Source organism: Lutzomyia longipalpis, chromosome 3 (genome assembly GCF_024334085.1).
Source record: "Lutzomyia longipalpis isolate SR_M1_2022 chromosome 3, ASM2433408v1".
Lineage (NCBI taxonomy): Eukaryota > Metazoa > Arthropoda > Insecta > Diptera > Psychodidae > Lutzomyia > Lutzomyia longipalpis.
Genome location: NC_074709.1, coordinates 30,407,156 through 30,427,697, shown reverse-complemented (window position 1 = coordinate 30,427,697; position 20,542 = coordinate 30,407,156). Strand labels below are relative to the sequence as shown.

The window sequence follows — 20,542 nt, the reverse complement described above, 5'->3', positions numbered from 1 at the left end:
AAAGTAAATAAATCTCCCCCAAAAAACTTGTTGGATCGTCGAACTAATCGAATTCAGACGCAACAACTCGATTATTTAAATAATCAGAATTTTCCGCGTAGGAGTATTTTGTAATTTTGTTGTTAGAAGACACGCGAAAGCCAACGTTTTTTTTTCTCTCTCCATCGCCACTAAATTTCCAGTTTAACAAACTTTTCCAACGTGATCTCACATCAAAGCCGAATTTGGCGTTATTAATGATGAATTACCTTGATCTCCTTCACATCTACAACTAAAATCTTTTATTTCTTTTATTAAATAAAAAAAATCTTTGATTTTGCTTCAGTAGCTTTTGAACTTCCGTTGAGATTTCTCGCGCAATGGATACGGGCAAATTTTCAGCCCTCGATATTTTCTTCTTCTTGATCACATTCTTTCTTTCCTCCGCCATTGGGCTCTACTATGGATGGACATCACGACGGAAGGCTAATACACGTGAAGAGTACATGCTGGGTGGGCGGAAGATGGGCCTCCTGCCCATTACTGCCTCCCTCGTGGCTACAGCAGTTTCGGGATCAACTCTTCTTGGCCAGACGACGGAAGTTTATGCATTTGGAACACAGGCGTGGCTTCTCAGCTTCACGTGCGTCGTGTTGTCCATCATTGTGCCACTGATTTATCTTCCTGTTTTCCTGGAGATTGGCGAATTGTCCAGCTTCAAGTACCTGGAGTTGCGCTTTAGTCGTTCTGTGCGGTTATTTGCGAGTGGTTTGTTCACACTCACGTCACTCCTGTTCCTCCCCGTGACTGTGTACGTGCCCGCGTTGGCCTTTCACGAAGTCTCGGGGTTGTCGGTGCACCTCATCACGGGCCTCCTGACCCTCCTGTGTGTCTCCTACACGGCCATTGGGGGCATAAAGGCCGTCGTGTGGACTGATGTGCTGCAGATCACGCTCACGATCCTCTCGTCGGCCACAGTGGCGATCGTTGGGATAAATCAGGTGGGAGGACTGGAGAAAGTCTGGCGGACGGCTGATCAAGGAGGGAGGCTCATCTTTTTCAAGTAATTTCTTTTTAAATTTTATTCTTTGTTCTTTTTAAAATTCATGTAAAGTTCTTTGGCCAAGAACATTTTTCTTTCTTCACTTAGATAATTTCTGTTTGATATGGAATTTTCAAAAAATTATCAGATTGATAAAAAACTTGACAAGATTATTAAAGCCAAACCAAAATATTTGTTTTTTAATTCTGTACAAGAACTTCTCACTGAGAATCTCAGTTGGGGATCCACATAGAAGAAGCGATAAGAATTTAATTTTTAGACACTTTAAGGTCAGTGGGTGAAGATTCTGAGAATTTAGAGCTTTTCCTGCTCAGTAATGAGCCAAACAATGCTCAATTTAATTGAGCAAATATTAATCACAAATTAGCCAATATTTGAGTCAATCAATTGATAAATCTGATTAGTTAATGATTACTCCATACACACAATAAGCCAAATACTTTTCTCAAAATTTTGCATTATTTTTTTTACAACCAGAACTGCACAGATTTTAAAACTTTTTGAGCTTTTTCCACGGAATTTATTTAATTATGCAATATTTTACAAAGCTTCAATTTGGATCCAACTGTTCGTTCAACTTTCTGGCAATACGTCCTGAGCATGTCAGTGGTGGGAACGTACCAATTTGGGATCAATCAGACCAGCATCCAACGCTTCCTGGCGCTGTCGGACATGCGAAAGATTCGTTTTGCTATTTGGGGCCTCACCATTGCCTTCAGCCTCATCCTCTTCCTCTCCCAGACCATTGGGACTGTCATCTATGCCACGTACGAAGCGTGCGATCCCTTCCGGTCGGGGCAGGTGCAGAAGATCGATCAAATCCTCCCGCACTACATCGAGCACACTGCCAGCATCTTCCCCGGCTTCACGGGGATCTTCATTGCGGGCATCTTCTCGGCCAGCCTCTCGTCCACTTCGTCCTTCCTCAATACTTTGAGTGGCAGCATCTACGACGACTTCCTGGCGCAAAGATTCTTCCACACAGCCACCGAATCACGTGCTAGTAACATCGTCAAGCTCATTGTGGTCCTCCTCGGGATTTTGCAGATGTTCCTGTTGCTGCTCATTGAAAAACTGGGAACAATCTTTAAGATGACAACGCATGTTTATTCTTTATCTACTTCCTCCATTCTTGGGCTCTTCACCCTTGGAATGTTGAGCCGAAAAATTAACACAAAGGTTGGGATCTCTTGAGAGATTTTTCTTGATTTTTTTTTTTTAAAATACATTCTCATCCTAATTTCAGGGTGCTCTCTGTGGCTCCACTGTATCCATTCTGGTGGTGGTGATGGTCATTGTGGGTGGGCAGTACAAGAAACCTGATCCGATGCTACCCCTTCGAACGGATGGATGTGATTTGGGTGCTTCAAACACCACCAATTCCCTCCTCCTCATGGATGGATTGACAACGACCACGATGAAGCCGCCTCTGCATGAGGAGGCAGCTGAAGACATTCCGTGGATTTTCCGGATTCATTTCTTGTACCACGCCCTCATTGGCTTCCTCCTGAATCTCCTTGTGGGCTACACTGTGAGCCTCTTCACTGGTGGGAATCGCACTCCAGTGGATGAGAAGCTCCTTGCTAAATTCCTCCGGAAGAAAAGTCACAACAGTGCAAGTGAAAAAGAAGAGGAAGAAGCTCTCAAACCTATCCCTAATCCATACAATAAAACCTCTTAACAGGATCGTTCATCAAGAGAATAAAAGAAGTTTTTTTTACCAATAATTATTCTTTTTTATTTAATTCGTCTTCACAGTAAATTCCTTAAATATAAATCTTTAAGATATTTTTCTTTGGAATATCTTGTGCTTAAAAAAATTCATAAAAGTCCCTCAAAGTCCTTAAAATACTTAAAATAAATTCAGACGTTAATTCAGTCTAATTTCTTTTTAAGGAATTCCAAATTAGGCAGAGGAATCACAGTTTGGCGCTAAAATTTAAGGAATTTTCAGTTAGAGTGGTGGGGGTTGGAGGGGAGTCTCTAATATATAAGTTAAGTCTCTTTAAATTCCCGTAAAGTTGATATCTTCGTCCTTTCATTTCATTGGTTAATTGATTTCCCGATAAGTGCACGAATATTTACGACACCGTTTTTTTGTGCAAACATTGACATTGTTGACATTAAATCCATTGGTTGACATTTCTATAGTTTTTGACACTTACAAACGTCAAAAATACTGAATTTTCTTAATTTTAGCTGTTTCTTTCAGACACAGCTTTTGTGTACCGAGCAAAATCGAAAGTCGTCAGATCGGGCTCAAACTTGGGATGAGCACGAATTAGGGTCCCCACATTCCAAAAAACGTATGCGCCAAAAAAATTTTTTTTCCGGCCGGCCGTCCGGCCGTCCGGCCGTCCGTCCGGCCGGATCATAAACTTAAATTGCAAGAGAACGGTGATAGATAGAGACTTGCGGTAAACGGCAAAGTTTAAATATCGACCTGAAGAAATCCGATTATGAGGTCAAATCCACCCCCCCACCCCCCCATCCGCCATTTTGAATAACCTCAAAATTTTGTTTTCGCTATATCTCAGCCGCTATTATAGCTAGAGGTCTGAAATTTTGATATGTTGTAGGGGCCATCAAGAGCTTTCCAACGATACCTCATTTTCGAAAATCGGTCAAGCCGTTTAGTCAATATGGCCGCCACAATTTTTCATCGAAAATCGACCATAACTCGAAAACGGCTTGACCGATTTTGATCAACCCGGGGTCAAATGAAAGATCTCAACAAACCCTACAACTCTCTAGAACGTCCGAAGTTTCAAAAATGACCGCTAGGGGGCCAAAAATCAAAAACAAAATTTTCGATGAGTTTTCGATAAATATCTCGAAAACGACGACATAAATTTTTTTCATTTTTTGATATGTTGTAGCTGACCATATTATCTAGCTTCATGCCAAAAATGAAGAAAATCTATGGATCCGTTCTCGAGATATAGCCTTCCAAAGTTGGCATGTCATATCTCGGGTTCTACAAGTCCGATTTTGATCAACTCAAGTGCAAATGAAAGGTTTCGTGAAGCCCTACAAATGTCTAGAACATTGCAAGTTCGAAAAATGACCGCGAGAGGCGCTAAAGTCAAAATAAAAATTTTCGAAAATTTCGAACTCGAATATTTCGAAAATGCCATTATCGATTTACTTCATATTTTAATATGTTATAGTTGAGGTTAAGACCTTTCCAACGATAGCTCAAACTCGAAAATCTATGGAGCCGTTCCCGAGATATGGCATTTTAAAAATTTCTTAGGGGATGACTTTTCAACTTTTCCCGATTTTGCATGTATTTAAACAAATTCGCGATCTAGTTTGCTCTCACAAAATTGGTACACTGAAAGAAACACAGCTCTCGTAAGCTTGGTCAGCTTACCAGTACATTTTTCCTTATTTTCTGCATAAAATGACTCATTTCTGCTGCAGAGAAATGAACAGAATGGTGCTGAAGAGTTTTTTTTTAATAGCTTCCCTCTGATAATTTATTCCGTCAACGTACGTGCATTTTATTGAATTTTGCGCCTCTTGGTCGTTGGCAGGAGTTGATGACCACTTTGGAGAACGCTGACCAAGTCCAAATTGGTAAACGGATGCGTGACACAGAAGAGGAGGAGTAATACCAAAACTGTCACCTCAATTATGACAAAATGCGATATGGATTGCCCAATTTCCAACCATGAGCCGCGATTTGTGATTAAATAGAAGAAATTCACGCCCATCACGTCGCAAATCAGCAAAATCACAATGAACAGCTTGCGTATTTCCGTCTGCAGCAAAAGGGTGCGCCGCCATTCCACGCATGCCGGAAGAAATTTTGCACCGTTAGATATTTTTGCATAATATTTTTTTTGAGGAGTTTGCAAAAGCTGTGAGTCTTAACTTGATGCGTATTTTTGTACGTTAAAAAAACGGTTTAAAGGACGCCATGTTTGATTTGTTGTTAATAAACATTTTTTTAGGTTATGTTTTCTTAAGAAAACATGGCGTCCTTAATTAGAAAATTCAATGAAATTAAAATTTTTTTCAGTCTGAGTTTTTTGTCATCAAATTTTTAAAACTTACTGTCCTAATTAGAACTACAAGCTAAATGAAATAGAAGAAAGAATAAGTTCCTTTCTGGCTAAAAAAAAAATTCTGATGCTCTTTAGAATTTAGAAATATTAGCTTAGAAATTGAATTATTATTTTAAGAATTTTATAATAAGATTATTTCTGGGCAGCATATTAACCTCTAGGCCGCCAAGCGGGGTCGTTGAACGACCCCAGCCCTATATTTCGTGCTATAACTTAATAAATATAAAAGATACCATTCCCATCTTTTGGAAATAAGTTCTTTGGTTATCTGAGGAGGTTGTGTAAAAATTTCAGCTCAATCCGTCCACCACAAGAAAAGTTATTAAGGAAAATGTAGAAGAAGGGAATTCAAAAATTGGTGTAACGGCCATGCTGCGGAAAATTTCTTAGAATGAAGTTAGTCACATCATAAATCATATGGTTGAAGGGGGTTGAAGGGTTGTGTTTACTTTCTCACTTTACCATCTCAGTGTCAGAATTATCGCGAATAAGTAACATAAACAACATAAAACATAATTAGAAGCATATAAATGTACAAAACAATAAAGAATATTCGAGAAATATTGCCATTTATCACGGTGCGGGAAGTGAGGGGAATGTGGGGAAGTAGTGAAAAAAAATAGCAGTTGCGGTCAACTTCGTGGCAAATTTCTCACGAAGAAAGTGTGAAAAATGAGTGAAAAATGTTTTTCCCTAATATCTTCTTCTGCGTGTTTCCGGGTGGCGAATTTGTGATGCAAGGGGCAAGAGGACTATATAAGGAGTCTAAAGGTAGTGACCCGACAGTTCCCGGTTTTATAGTTTATGAGAAAATCGACTTCCTTCTTGGGGTCGTTCAACGACCCCACCTTGGCGCTCTAAGGAAGCTCCAAGGTCTTGGCGGCCAGCAGGTTAAAATTGAGAAATCCGCTAAATTCTAAATTTGAGAACTATCCGCTCAAAATTTTAAATTTAGAACATTCCCTTATAGAAATTTAGTCATTTCTTCAGCACAATTTTCTAGAACAGAATTTTGACTTAAAATTTTTTTGTCTCAGAAAATTTGAATTTTATATTTCCGAACATTTCTGGGTCAGAAATTAAAAATTTAGAATATTCTGGTTCACAAATCTAATTATTCTCTTTAGAACTTCAAATACAGACCATTTCTGAACAAGATTTTTTATTATGACAGTTTTTAAGCCAGAATTTTCAAATAAGAAACTAGGTTTAAATTATAAATTCAGAACATTTCTAGTCAGAAATTTTATTACTCTCTTTAGATTTTTTGCTTCAGAATGTTTCTGGTCAGAAAAACAAATTTTCTCTTCTGAATATTTGAATTCTAGGCTAGAACTTCCAACTCAGAACATTTTCTGCCTCACAAAAAGAATTTATTCTGTTCAGAAATTAAATTCATAAAAATTTGTAGGTTAGAATTTAATTTAATTCTTTTCAGCTTCTGGGCCAGAATTTTTTCAAAATTCTTTATAATCTCGAATCTCCCGGCCAGAAAATTCATTTCTTAAATATTCTTTTACATTTTACAGGTCCAGAATTTTAATTTTTTTGAAAAGAACTTTAAATTCCTGAAAAGAACTTCAAATTCCTGAAAAGAACTTTAAATTCCTGAAAAGAACTTCAAGTTCCTGAACCGAATTTCAAATTCCTGAACCGAACTTCAAATTCCTGAATAGAACTTTAAATTCCTGAACCGAACTTCAAATTCCTGAAAATAACTTCAAATTCCTGAAAAGAATTCGGAATTTTTGAATAAAAAAAAATTCTTAAAGCTCCAGAACTTCCCAGAATTTGCATCAAAAGACTCCTAGCTTTTGCCACTCAACCACCCTCTCACCTTTGAGATCGTATGAATGGTCCGGAGAACACAAACGACTAGAAGAATTGGCGCCATCAACTTGAGGATGATGAGTGTGGCCATGAGGAAGGGTGAGAAGGTCGTCACGAGGCACCTCACCCAGTTTGGGTCAAATGAACTGATTGACGCAAAATTCCCCGTGCCGAAGAATGAGATAAAAATATACAGGAGGATGATGTACATCCGGATAAAGTCCCTCCTGTCCAGAAAGATCTTCTGAACATCCGTCGTGCGGTGGGGAAATTCCATCCGGAACCACGTAATGAGGTTGATGGAGAAGATAAAGAAGAAGATGGGCTCATATGAGAGCGACATGATGGAGATGGGAACACTGAAGCTACTTGCCAGTGCCCAGAGCCTCTTCTCGGGCTCCAGGGAGCTCAAAATGGGGAGAATGAGGGCTAAAACTGAGCCGAAAGTGATTTGTTTTTAAAGTTCCGGAAACTCCTAAATTAAGAGAAATTTTAAGAGATGACTTACCGAGGGAGATCCAGGAGATGATTTGGTACGTGGAATGAAGTCCCGAACCCTCATTGATGGATTTTACACTGGCCAGGAGGTTCACATTGACAATAACGTGGAGAATGATGGTGCCATAGCGATGAATGAGCCTCCAGGAGCTTTCTCCTTCCTTCCCGGATGTTCCCACGGCGGAAGCAATGCTGTGGATGCACCACAGAAGGGTTCCAATAAATCTGCAAAGAATTCATCTGGAATTGGTCAGGAAGATAGCTTCCGGAAAGTTAAAACTTACAAAAGTTGAAAATCATTGGCATCCTTCTCAATGACTGGCAGGGAAGGGAAGATGGCGAGGACTACGGAGGAAATGATCCATTTGACTAGAATCCCCTTGGAGCAGCCACGACGGTACTGCTGGACAGCTTCAATGGCACAGTAGATGAGAAGGATGGCAGCCAGGGTGAAGCGATAGAAGAAGGCCAGGACAAACAGCTCCACGCCGGCGGCATAGATGAGAATGAAGAAAATATTTGTCCGGAAGCGGATGGCATTGAAGTAATTCCATCGCTTGAGGGTGATGAATTGCAGGATTGTGGGCAGGATGAGGTACACCGTGAGGCGAAAGCTTATCTGCTGCAGGATGACGAAGGTAATGGTGAAGGTGAGGAGGATTGTGGAGATTACAGTGACACGGGAATCAATGACACGCGTCACATACTCCAGATGCCCAGATGTGAGTTCCTGGAAGGAGATGATCATCCACACAATCATGGCAACGCTCACAGTGAGCAGGAAGAGCTTCTGGTAGTACGTTTGATAGAATTCAATGCCCTGCAGGCAATCCCGGATCATTGTCTGACTCAGCTCAATGGCTTTCTCGTAGTTCTCCTCCGCACTCCTTTGCTGAATCTCCTGCGTGACTTCCTGAATGCCCTGCTCCTTCTCAAATGTCCGGAAGTACCGGCTAAGCTTGCCACGATGAAAATCTCCGGAAACTTTTGTGAATTGCGCCAAAATTTGCTGGGCATTGGTAAAGAGGGCCCTGGCTGTGTATTCCAGGGATGTATTGAGGAATCTAATGGGTACCATGCCGACATTGTTCACCGGTGGGGCGATACCAATCAGGGCGGACATCAGGGGAGCCACATCAGCCTGTTCAATGTTCTCCCGTGGCTTCCGGGAAGGTTTTCTCACAACTCCAGCACCCCAGGCAACAATTGGTGTCTCAGTTTCATGATGATGCCCCGCCCCATGAGCTCCCCTGTCGGACATCCCGTGATCCGATGTGAAAACATAACTCGTCCTCCTGTCCGGGAAGATATTCTCAAAGAGTGAAGCAATCTCCCGCACTCCCCGATCCACAGCCAGGAGATTCTCATTGAAAAGCTTGGAATTTGGCTTGTGTACATGCCCAGCTGTATCGAGTCCCAGCAAGTGCAGGAAAAACACCACCCTGTCGCTCTTCTTCAGCTCTTCCGTAACATTCCGCAGGAGGAACTCCTTGACACGACTAAAAACCCATTCATCGAGCCAAATGGTACTTCGATTCCTTCCGGAAAAATCCACATCCTCATTTGTGTATGAATGCGTGAAGATGTGCCCCCTTTCAGTGCCCTTCACGAAGATCTGGAGGATGTCAGGACTCCCCCAGCTGTACGTTGTACGACTACGATTGAACACCGAGTCAAAATCCACTGGATTATCCTTCCACCCACGTGTCACAGCACTGGGATCCTCATATAGCCCCGCAATGAGAGCTACATGCCCCGGACGGGATTCAGTGGGCACCCTGGTGTGGGAGATTCCAGCAATTCCCTGCTTTGTGACAATCTCCCCAAGGAACTCAGTCCTACGGAAATCATCACGATAGAATGATTCTGCACGCAATCCATCAGCCACGAAGAGCACCAACCTGTTGAAAGGGAGAGAGAAGGAACTTCAAACTTCCTGACCAATTGAGGTTATGTTGCACACACCCACTGTTTACCTCTTTGCCGGGGGATCATCATTATCCGTCTGTGGCTCCAAATCACGAATGATGGGCGACAGGAAGTAAATGTCGAAGATGGAGGACAGGAATATCAGATGAATCACTACACCGCAGAGGAAAAAGAAATACATTTTTTCTGTTTTTGTAAACAAATCACTGATTTTTCACATATTGTTTACATTCTAATTCGAGCTACAAGGTGGCGCAGTGGGCGCAATTTTTTGAATTTGAAATACTCCTAACTTAAAAATTCTTTGAGATTTTTTCTAACGGTTTATTTTTGGTTTGAAGAGAATTTTCTTCAACTTTCTTTTTATTTCTTTTCTTGCAAAAGATTTAGATTTAACGTCTGAACAGAATAAAACTCTTTTTACGGATTAGAAATTGTTCTGACTTATAAATTCTTATGTAGAATTATTCCGAATTTTAATGTTCAGAAGAGAATTAATTGTTTTTCTGGCGAGGAACGGACTTTCGATTTAAACGATTTTCTTCGTTCAAAATCTAGACAAGATCACTTTTTGATCGCTTAAGACGCAAAGGATTTATGTGCACTGATCTTATCGGCTGATCCTGACATTCTCAATAAAGCAAATATCCTTTATTATCTCGTGATCTTGTGATCCTTTGAATTTATTGACGGAAGGAATGTCATTAGGGGATCACAAGAAGATCCCTCTCACAAAACCAAAATGATCACCAATGATCTTTTGCCTGAGGCAGCTGAGAGCCATTTGATCTTGTACGATCGATGATCTCAAGGACGTGATTTCTAAAAAAAAAAAGCAGGTATATTAATTACTTAGCGGCTGGAATGGCATAAATTAATTATGGATCAAATTGCACACACAAATACGAAAAAAAAAATTAAATATGTGCTAGTGGAAAAAAAATCCGTGGGCGTCCACAACTGAATAAATTTACAGGCAGCAGCCACACTTCTTGGCCTCGCCGAAATGAGAGGAAAAAACAACAACACACGCACGCATAGAGAAGGAAAATTAGATCGATTTTGTGACATTTTCAAAAAACTTATGGGAATGTCTTGTTGTTTGAATGTTGGTCTGCTCTTGCAACATTTTTGTAATCATTACGGCCTCATCGTGCTTGTGCGAGAAGATGCATCAATTAGTTGGCTTTATTCGTCTTTTTTCTTTCTTACCAAATTCAGCCAAAACGATCGTTAAACTGAAAGATCACACGGCTATAAAATTTTATATATAAAATGTATTTTTTTTCTTTGAAATGGAACTGAGAAAATCCCAAAAGGAAAATCTTATTAAGACATATCGTCCATATCGTAGATGTTTGTATTAAATTATTTCTTTTTAATAAATTATTTTGTTTAAAAAGACAATATGGATTTTTTTTGGTTTTAGTTTTGTGTATTTTTAAATAAAAATTGAAGAAACTAAATAACAACCAGGCGTCTCCATTTGTATTTAAGATTTATTTGAAGCAACAAAAATGAGTTTTTTTTTAATAAGACTTGCTTAAAGAGTTTTTTTTATTGATCAGAAAAATGGTATTTTAGTCAGGAGAAGTTTCCATTTAATCAGGAAAACATTCTACTTAATCAAAGAAAACATTTTCTAAACTAAAAGATTAATTTTCTTATCAAACAATGATGCACCTCCTAGCATTTACGTCAATCTTCTAAATAATATTCAACCTTATTTCTTCTAACCTTCATCTAATTTTAAATTGAAATCAACACGCCAAATAAGTACCAGGCGTCCCCATATTTATTTTTAGATAAATTTTGAGCTTAATTTGAAGCACCTGATTAAACTAAAAGGTGTCTCCTCTATCTTCTTCGAATTGCTACCTTCTAATATTTTCTAAATTGTCGTAAAATAAATAAAAATATTTTTCTCTTCTCATTTTCCGCAAAATAAACAAGAATTAAATATGTCTGAAACACCTTGGAGAAGGAAAGAAAAAAAAAATTCTTCATCCCAACGAGGATAGATAAAAGGATTCTCCATTGAAAGATTTTTTTTCTGAAAATAAAACTCTCATTTTCACGTCGACGAAGGAGAACTTTGTGCGGGAAAACACGCTGAATAAATAGAAATATCCTCACGTGTTCTAAAATAAATAAAATTACATACGCACCACTTGATCTTGTTTCCATTGAAGTGGTAATCGGCTCTGCTATTTATTTTTCAATATCATTTATCCGAAATTTGACAATGACCCACAATTGCAGGAAAAGAGGAAATACTTGTTTGGGAAGTTATTTGTTTATTTATTTATTCCTTCTTAAAGATCTTTTTCTCACAGACACAGAAGTTCATTGAGATATCGCATTCTAAATTGTCGGAGAAGAAGAAAAAAAATTCTTTTCATGCTACCACGAAGAATTGGAATAAATTTGACTGCTCTTTTAGTCGAGCTTTCAAATATTTTAAATGATAAATGTAAGTCACGACTGAATGTGTCACGCAGAAAAAAAGATCTTTGAGCCATTTATTGTTGTTTGAAAGAATGCAATAGGAAGTCCCTGACTTTTTGAACGGAGGAAAATGAATAAAAGTAAATTTTATTGTTTTGAAAAAATAATTTCTATTTATAAATTCTTTTCTTTGGGTAATCTGATAAGAATTTCCCTTTTTAGCAATTTTTTATTCCTCTTAAAATGAAAAGGAATTCTCTCCACTCGATTAGCCTTTAGGAAATTACAAAAATGGACGCCATGAGTGCGTAAGGACGCCATTGAACTGTCAAACATTTAAATTTAAATTCTATGCTAACCGTCAAAAACTTTTGTTGGCAAAGGAAGAAAGAACTTTTTGAAAGAAAAAAATCTCAGCGTGATCTTTTTTTTTGGTAAAATATTGTGCTTTCCAGGTTTTTATGATGTGATTGCAGGCCAGTCGTGCATCCATTGTGTGCTATGGGCATCAGCAGCCAATGTTAAGGTCACATTCCACACGAAAAAGTGGCCAGTCGCAGTGATATTATTTCTTTTTTTTTTTAATGATACTCCAACAAGTGGAAGGTGTCACTAAGGCAGGTCTCTTCGCATATATTTTGCACCTCCGGCACGACGTCAGGGGGGTATGGAGGGGGGCAGCTTAAAGTGCAGCATTAAAATCCAACATCGAAGAGACAATTTGCCATATAATTGCACAATTAATGGCTGGCAATTAAATTGTTGAAGAACTTAAAAAATCGCGGATTTTCTTACACACATAAATTTTTCCTTCTTGATTGCCCACTTTTGTCACACAAAGGTGCCTTAAGGAAAAACTTCATCACTCTCTGTGCCGAGAACACAACAAAGAGCATGTTTTGCATTCTTTTTTATTTTGCTTCTAAACAAGATATTTATTTATTATTTTGCTTTGAATAGGTAATTTTCTGATTAATCTCTTGAGATAAATTAAAAGTAAATAAAATTAAATGGACGAAAGATGATTATTAAAGCAATTCACTTATTTTCTACAAAATAAAATCAATAAAATAATATGGAGGTGCCTGGTACTTGGCGCCTCCACTTGCTCACGATCTAATATTTATACTTAATAATAAATGAATCATAAAATCAATTCAAATTAATTTATTAATTTCCTCTAAAACCTTTTCAGAACTTCCCGTGAAAGTTTTCTCCGCAATCTTAAGAAACTCTCTTTCCTCAAATAAAGCTCTTCATTGATTTTCTTCATTTTCTTCCTGCAAAGTTTTCCCCCAAAACCAACGAGGAGTTTGAAACAAACAAATAAAGTTCAGTAAGGCAAATAAAAGAAAATTCAACACCTATTTTCTCGTGAATTTCCGATTGTAATTTGGCTCTCATTTGCACTTTAGGAATTAATTTGCACAAAACCTGCAATTTTGTGCATTAACCGTTGACTAATTAGCGAACGTGCTAAGTATTCTTTTCGCGCACTGCTACAGCTTAAATGCCACATAATTGCCACACGCATATGTACAATTTTCTCCTCCTGCAGCAATTTATTATTTTCATTTTTTTTAGAGGAAAATCTTTGTAATTTTTTGGCTCCCAAAGAGGATAAATATTTAGCATTTATTGGCATCACGTGGAGCCTTTGGGGGACAACAATTCCTGGCATTTTTGGGAGAGGAATGAACCACTTCCTCCTACGCACCACGATGCTGTGGTTCTGCCGCAGGTGGCCTCAATGGGCTGTAGTCAAGCCACCCCTTCTCTCTCTCGTCTTTGGGTGCTAAATTCAAAGAGTATGGGGGTGGCGTAGGCGACAAAATTTAACCCTCCTCGCATCCGGAACAATCATTATTTTGTACTGCAAATTGGTGCTATTCACCCACTTCTGTGAGACCGAATGCTGGCAGAGTGTGGGGGTGCGTGAAGCAGGGCAAAAAAGGCGAAAACAAACCCCTTTGTGTACCACAGAATCCTCCCCAAAAACTATGTAAGCAGCTTAAACCCACGCACAATGGTATTTTAACAAACATCACACTGTATCTATGGTATAGTGCTTTGTATGCGAAGAGCTAAATTTGGGCACAAAAGCAGCAACGCAATTACACCCCAGCTTCGCAATTTTCATGGACCACCATCTCTCAATTATCTTCCAGGATTAATTGCGATGAGCCTCGTTAGATGAAATGTTAGAGGAAATTCACGAAAATGTTGTGAGAGAAAAGAAAGAAGGAAAAAATCTTAGAAAATGATGTGAATATTTTTTTACGAATAAAATGATTTTTTCCAACTTGTAGAATACTAAATTATTCGTCTTAATTAAATAAGACGACCAGAATTAAATACAATAAATTTAAAAATAAAGAAAAAATAATTCTTTTATTTAACTCAAATTCTTTGTAATCAAACTTTTGTAACAAAAAAAAGAGATTTTTCTTCCCGCAAATGAAATAATTTTATCCACAAAGATCTCTTCTTTCTTGTGGTGCATTTCCTTTCTTTGGATTAGCTTTGAGGTAGTAGCATCAGTAGGTAGTTAAGAGCTAACACTTCTCTCCCATGAGCTGTGTGAATGATCGCACCTGTGCGCGCGAATGATCATTAAAATGTTGGGGAAGAAGATCGCGCGCTCTTCATGGCGGCAGCACTATATGTTGCTTTTATGCTGCAGTTCATCACGCCAAAAGCCCATGGAGTGAGCGTGAATGAAAGGCAGGTAAGAGGGAGGGACAATCTCCTGAATTATTACCATCCTGTGGGTGTGATCTCTTGTAAATCGCGCGAATGTTGTGGTGCGCGCGGAGTGAAGTTATTACGTAAAAGTTGGGCATGATCGGTGCGTGATCATGTGATCTTTATGGACAAGAATCGCGCCAAGTAAAAGCCACCACGGTGTCCACGGTATGTTGTATATGTTTTTATGTACATAGCTCCGGTGCGGGATTGCGGGGATGGTGTGTAATTTAAACACAATAAAAATTATGTTTTTATCTCATAGTGATCGTATTATATGTATACATACCCAGCGAGCAACCACCCAGCTCCTATATGCCCCAAGTCTCTCCTCCGCGCGTCGATGGAACTGGTTTCTCGATCACATCGCGCGCACATAGCAATAGAATGATCATCTTTAATATATAAAGCTGAAAATGTTTGTTTGTCTGTCTGTGGCACATGAACTCCTCCGAAACGGCTGGGCCGATCTTGATGAAATTTGGTATGGGGGTAGAGGGGGTCAATACGAGTTGCAAGCGCCATATGGGATTCCGCCCCTCCCCCCTTTATAGCGCCCCCACAGAAAAATTGATTTTTTCCCATTTTGTACCTGCTGAAGGGTCAGATAGCGGGATTTTTTTATTTTAAAAATTTTTCGGGGTACCGTATTACTCATCCCCCTATTAATATACGCCCTATATTTATAGCTTAAAATAGTGTTTGCTCACACGTGATTGGGGGCTCGGGTTGACTAGTGTTGTGTATGTTTCTCTAGCTGACTATTTTCATTCTCTTCGCCTCTATGTACAGCATATGTATGTAGGTACATATTCCACCCAGAGCGCGATCTCTTTGGCACTCGCTTAAAACCTCTTGGGGGACATCTGCGTATATAGTTTATTTCGAAGGAAACATTGCCCCATCCAACTGATCTCTCTCTCTCTCATAGAGGAAGAAAACTGCGTGAGATCTTCATTATTTGTGCAACAAGAGGAAGCTTTTCCATGATCTACCTTCAGGGTTATCCCTTCCCTTTTCATTCAGGACCCATCAAAAACTCATACTGAACACATTTCGAAAAAAAAATGAAAATTCTGACTGTTAATCGCGCGAGAAGAAGGAATAATAATAATAATAAAAAAAAAAAAAGAAAACGGCGCCGTGGTAGCGTGATAAAAGGCCCTGTTCGTAATAAAATCACCAAGGTCGACCTATGGACATTCACTTTTTCGCTTGTTACAAATTCTGTAACTCGATAATCGCAGCCACACAGGTACCCCAACATACTGCCTCGACACACGGTCTCTTATTATTCAGACCAAGTATAATATCTCACATACATTAATTAAGGTGAGAGAGCCCCCGTGTCTGCATAATGGAGCAGCCACAAACTATCTATTTTCTTTTTTATCGAATTCTTTTTTTCGTGCTGTTTTATCTTGCTAAAGAACTCCCTCGCATGCAGTCTGAGATATTTGTAAAATATTCAAGAAGTTCTGTATTTCATGCAGATCCTCGCGATTATATACGCTTGTCCATCTACTTGTGCATGATGTTTAATCATAAATTTGATGGCTTGATCTGCTTGATCATAATCTCAAATTAAATTGCATTCAGAGTTTATTTTTTCTTGTTATGTATGATTTATTTATCTATAAAATAATAAGGAAAAGCTTCATGAAATTATGGGGGGATATTCACTACAAAGTCCTGCTTAAGTCTTCTAATTCAGGCATTTTCTAAGCTAGACCTTAGATTGTAGGGCTAATTCTTAATTTTTAAGCTTAAGTTTTCCCAGTTTTCCTTAATGAGCTCTAAGTTTTTTTTTAGTCTTTACCTAGATCCTCTAGATTAAGTTCTGTTAAGAGAGTGTGTGGTTTAATTGTTAAATTTTTCAGAATAAAAAAATTATCTATTAAATCATTTAAAAAAAGTTTTTAAAGTTTTCTTCTTTCTAAGAATTTTTTAAAAAGAAATCATTCAAAAGAAATTAAGTTGTCTTTAAAGTAATGTTTGAACAAATAAATCATACTTTAACAGCGAATTCTTCTATTCTAAACCATTCTAAATCCTTGATTTCCTAACAATTTTATCCTTTATATCTCATAAAGAAAATGTTGGAATACCTTTTGATACACCTTGTAAAAAAGATAGAAAATCAAATAATCTTTAGCTTTGGATGATTCCTTGCATAACATCTTCTTGTTGTTGTTGGAATACCATTGAGAAGACACCCGATGTGAGATGATTTTGTGCACAAATTTAGCCAATAAAAGCTCACTCCGTGTAGTCGCACAAAAGCTCCCCGAGGGCAGATAAATCCATAAAATGCACACAACCTGTACTTGGCTGAAAAAGACACAAGAGAGGAAGACTGTGAGAGAGTCCTCGTGGTGAGATCTCTAGTTTCATTCAAATGCACCTCAAATGGTGGAACTCTGTGTGCCTCTGAGAGATTGTATCGTGCACCTGCACACCACCTCTGTGGTGGCATATTGAATTCCTTCACTTTGTCACTGCTCCATTTACTCAATCAACTGCAAAAAGCCTCTCTCGTGGGGATTTTATGCTGCGTGCTGCTGCGGTGTATTGAATTCCACACTCACCAGCCCCCAAAATTGCCCACGAGGCGCCCTCAATCGCCACCCTCATTCCGAATACATCCCGCACAAGGAATTCTTTTGGGAATATTCTGCACTGTGATTAAATGCAAAATTTTGTAGTATTTCTGTGGCTTTTACACCACCAACAAAATCTCCCGCAAAATATTGGAACAGAGTAAGTCTGCAGCAAGTTCTGCAGCGGAGCAATTTAAAATTGAATTGGCTTAATGCAAGGAGACACACCTATATTTCACATTGACAATAATTCTCGAGTTCTTTTTTTTACGTAGCTGATAAAACGCACGGCGAGGTGGGAGTGCTCGCCATTGAACAGAAGGGGCTACTTTCAAAAAATCTCCCTCACAGGTGGGACACTTGAAAAAAAAAGTTCTGCTTAAATTGTTGCATTTTTGGTGTCTAGCTGCGGGCTAAAATTCAATACTTTTGCTTGATCAATAAAAGAAAAATCCATTAAAAGTGGAGTAAAAGTAAAATTGGTGAAGAGAAAAAGACGAAAATTTCAATTAATTCAGGGAAAATTTAAAGATAAATCCGTTGGAAAAAATGTAACGGCCCTTAGAATATTTTCTGAAGGATGCTAAAAGGGGAAAATATTCACGGGAAAAGAAAAGATAAATTAAAGGAAAATTCTTAAAGCTTCTTTAACGAGAAGTAATGAAAAATTGAGAGCAAAAGTTTAAATTTGGGTCATCCTTAGAGCTTCTATAGAACCTCCAGAAGTTTATACTGTATAAGAATTTAATTTTTTTTAAAAGAGCTTCAGCTGGAAATAAAGTCTTGGCTTTCATTGCCTTATAAGTTGATGTATTTTGTTGATTTCTTGAGTATTATACCTGTTAGACCACTCTTTATGCGGCAAAGATTTCTGTGGAGTTCTTCTCTATTTTCTGATTCTATGTTGCTTCTTTGCCTTCTTCCCTCTACTAGACTCTTCTCTCACCCGACGTCTTAAGCACAGCAAAGTGTAGAAAAAAAAAAGAATTTATATGCAAATTAAAATGGTGTGTTGGGTGAAAAATGATGATCTCTAATGGGTAGCACAAAATGAAATTTTTGTAAGTCTGTATCCGGAATGAGATGAAACTCTGCGTCTTTTCCTTTTTTTTGTTAATGAAGATCATGGAGAAAAAACCCACGGTCGCTTTTTTTTGTCTTCATATGATCCAGCATAGCCAAAATGTTGTCGTCTAATCTAAAGAGAGAGAGAGAGAGAGAGAAGAAGAAAAAAAAATGTATTGGAGATTGGAAATATAAATGTCCTCTAGAGGAGCAGGTTATGCTGGATTTATTCCCACTCTTCCCCTCAAATCCACGAGAGTGATCTTCTTTACATAATCCCCAAAGCATTTTACAAATACATCTAAATAAATAAATTTCCATGCTGTGCATTCCTCTCTCTTTTTCATACCAACATCATCCATCCAGCAGGCCAATGTTGCTGCTGCTGCTGGTGCACTTCATCAGCAACTTTGGTGTGGATGGAGTGCTTTAGATGCTATGTGGTGCTATTAGATGATGAGATCTCTTTCTTTGCGAGAGATGTTCGCGCGCGATGTGGAATTGAGATGCGCGGGGACCCCTCTGGCTGAAGCTGCACACATTCAGCATCAGCAGCATCTCTCAGAAGTCAGTCGTGCAAATCACGACTGAGATGAGCGTGATCGTCGTATATTCTCTCTGTGTGCATACCCCCCCCCCACTCACCCCCTCAATGCTGCAGGTGGGAATATTGGATTTTTTTTAAAATCTTCCTAAAGAAATGAAAAGTATAAAGAAGATGTGAAAAAAGGAGGTTGATGAGGAATGTTGGCTTTGGGAATGGGATGGAGAAACATTCAAAGCATTGCACATTGTACATTTACTACAATGTTGCTTCAATGAGAAAACTGCCACACATTATTTAGTGACAATTTATGGAGAGTGCAAAATATCATCATTTGCAATTATTAAGTAATGCATGACCATCTCTGGGTACACGCCATCCGGCACACTCTTCTGCATTGTAGTCTTCAATGTACCATCATCATCTACTACTCACAAGAGGCAATGGCACAAGTCATCTTTCACATGACCACATCACATCAGCGGCATTAAGCTGAGAAGGAGAAAAACTTTCCAAATGACAAGAGGGATGTGCGGCAGTAGCAAATATGAGATAACATCTATTACTCTTGTAAAAGCTCTCTCTCTACTTTGCTATGTACCTACATCATTGTACTATATATGTATACATTGTTCAATAATGGACAAAAAAGGTCCACAAAATAACACTCAACCTTATGTAATCGTCCCCAACCGATGAAGAGATTCCTTCATGTGGTGCTCACAAGCTCCTCAAATTGCTAATGAGATAAACTCTCTCTGACAACTCCATTCCACAGCGCATCAAAAAAAGCTCCATAACCAAAAGCACACACACCATGCAGAGAAAATATATAGTCTGCAAATTTAACCTCTCTTTAACCTCCGATTCCTTGTCCATCGATGTCATACTTTTTGAACTTTTCCCTCTTTTCTTCTTCCTCTATCATCTCTCCTTGGCTTCTTGAACATATGTTGCCACAGGGACCTTTTTTTCCATCAACCGCTCTACATCGTGTTAGAACAATATTGAATCGGAATGTTGAATCAAACGTTGAGGGAGCTTTTTTTATATTGCAAAACTTTGTATATAGTAAAATTTTCAATGAACCAAAAATTCAATCCATTAGCTGACTTTTTTGGGACAGATAAGTGGTTTTCACCACAAAAATCTCTTTATTTTTTTGCGTGAAAATTGAATATTTATTTTAAAGTCAATGCGCATTGATGAAGAAATTGAAGAGAAGGGAATTTCAGAAAAAAAAATTCCAATGAATTAGTAAAATTCTTGATAAGTTTCTTTAGAATCTAGATGAAACCTTACAACTTATTTGACATATTTTTATAATTTTTGAAAAACTTAAATAAAAGCTCTAAAGGTCCAAAATGGCTGATGACAAAGACCAAAGCTCTGAAAATATGGAAAATGTTTTGAAAACATTTTTAGAAATTGCTAAGAAGTCTGGAAACTTCATTGATATAGTAAAGATCAGAAGCTTTGGAAAATTTATGAATATACATAATCGAAAGCTCTGGGCTGGAAAGACCTGAAAATGTTCCAGAAATACGTCAAAATACTGAAAAAGCTTCTACAGTTTACAAAGAGCTGAATGATTTAGAAAAATTTTAGAAGTAGCCAAAAGCTCCGAAAAAGTGCTCGAAATTCTAAAGCTTAAAAAAGTTCAATTCTTTAAAAAATAATTTCTTCTCATATCTTGTGAGTTTAAAAATTTCCTTTAAATGTATTTTTTAAGAAACTAAATATAAAAGTAGAATCTAAAAAAAAATCT

The 20,542-nt window shown here is 38.2% G+C and overlaps 3 protein-coding genes across 3 annotated transcripts; 2 read left to right on the top strand and 1 right to left on the bottom strand.

Moving 5' to 3' along the window:
* Nucleotides 1–359: 359 nt before the first annotated feature.
* LOC129793049 (sodium-dependent multivitamin transporter-like) lies at nt 360–1,046 on the top strand. Its single transcript, XM_055832595.1, has one exon. It carries the CDS (start codon nt 360–362, stop codon nt 1,044–1,046), a length of 687 nt encoding a protein of 228 aa, XP_055688570.1.
* A 493-nt stretch (nt 1,047–1,539) lies between these two features.
* On the top strand, nt 1,540–2,769 carry LOC129793843 (sodium-coupled monocarboxylate transporter 1-like). Its single transcript, XM_055834288.1, has 2 exons — nt 1,540–2,221; nt 2,289–2,769. The coding sequence occupies exons 1-2, from the start codon at nt 1,643–1,645 to the stop codon at nt 2,721–2,723; spliced, it is 1,014 nt and encodes a 337-aa protein (XP_055690263.1). The 5' UTR covers nt 1,540–1,642; the 3' UTR covers nt 2,724–2,769.
* A 1,656-nt stretch (nt 2,770–4,425) lies between these two features.
* LOC129793842 (GPI ethanolamine phosphate transferase 1) lies at nt 4,426–9,601 on the bottom strand. The gene is made up of 5 exons (XM_055834287.1): nt 9,420–9,601; nt 7,728–9,344; nt 7,454–7,668; nt 6,953–7,380; nt 4,426–4,809 (listed from the first exon to the last, which is right to left on the bottom strand). Exons 1-5 carry the CDS (start codon nt 9,551–9,553, stop codon nt 4,549–4,551), a joined length of 2,655 nt encoding a protein of 884 aa, XP_055690262.1. The 5' UTR covers nt 9,554–9,601; the 3' UTR covers nt 4,426–4,548.
* Between the last annotated feature and the right edge of the window lie 10,941 nt (nt 9,602–20,542).

What these genes read in the sequence shown, in the direction of transcription:
- LOC129793049 (XM_055832595.1), top strand. Translation starts at nt 360, where the DNA reads ATGGATACGGGCAAATTTTCAGCCCTCGATATTTTCTTCTTCTTGATC.
- LOC129793843 (XM_055834288.1), top strand. Translation starts at nt 1,643, where the DNA reads ATGTCAGTGGTGGGAACGTACCAATTTGGGATCAATCAGACCAGCATC. An exon ending in GCCGAAAAATTAACACAAAG is followed by an intron (nt 2,222 to 2,288) that starts GTTGGGATCTCT and finishes TCCTAATTTCAG; the next exon opens with GGTGCTCTCTGTGGCTCCAC.
- LOC129793842 (XM_055834287.1), bottom strand. Translation starts at nt 9,553, where the DNA reads ATGTATTTCTTTTTCCTCTGCGGTGTAGTGATTCATCTGATATTCCTG. An exon ending in GCCAATGATTTTCAACTTTT is followed by an intron (nt 7,669 to 7,727) that starts GTAAGTTTTAAC and finishes AATTCTTTGCAG; the next exon opens with ATTTATTGGAACCCTTCTGT. An exon ending in CATCTCCTGGATCTCCCTCG is followed by an intron (nt 7,381 to 7,453) that starts GTAAGTCATCTC and finishes CTTTCGGCTCAG; the next exon opens with TTTTAGCCCTCATTCTCCCC.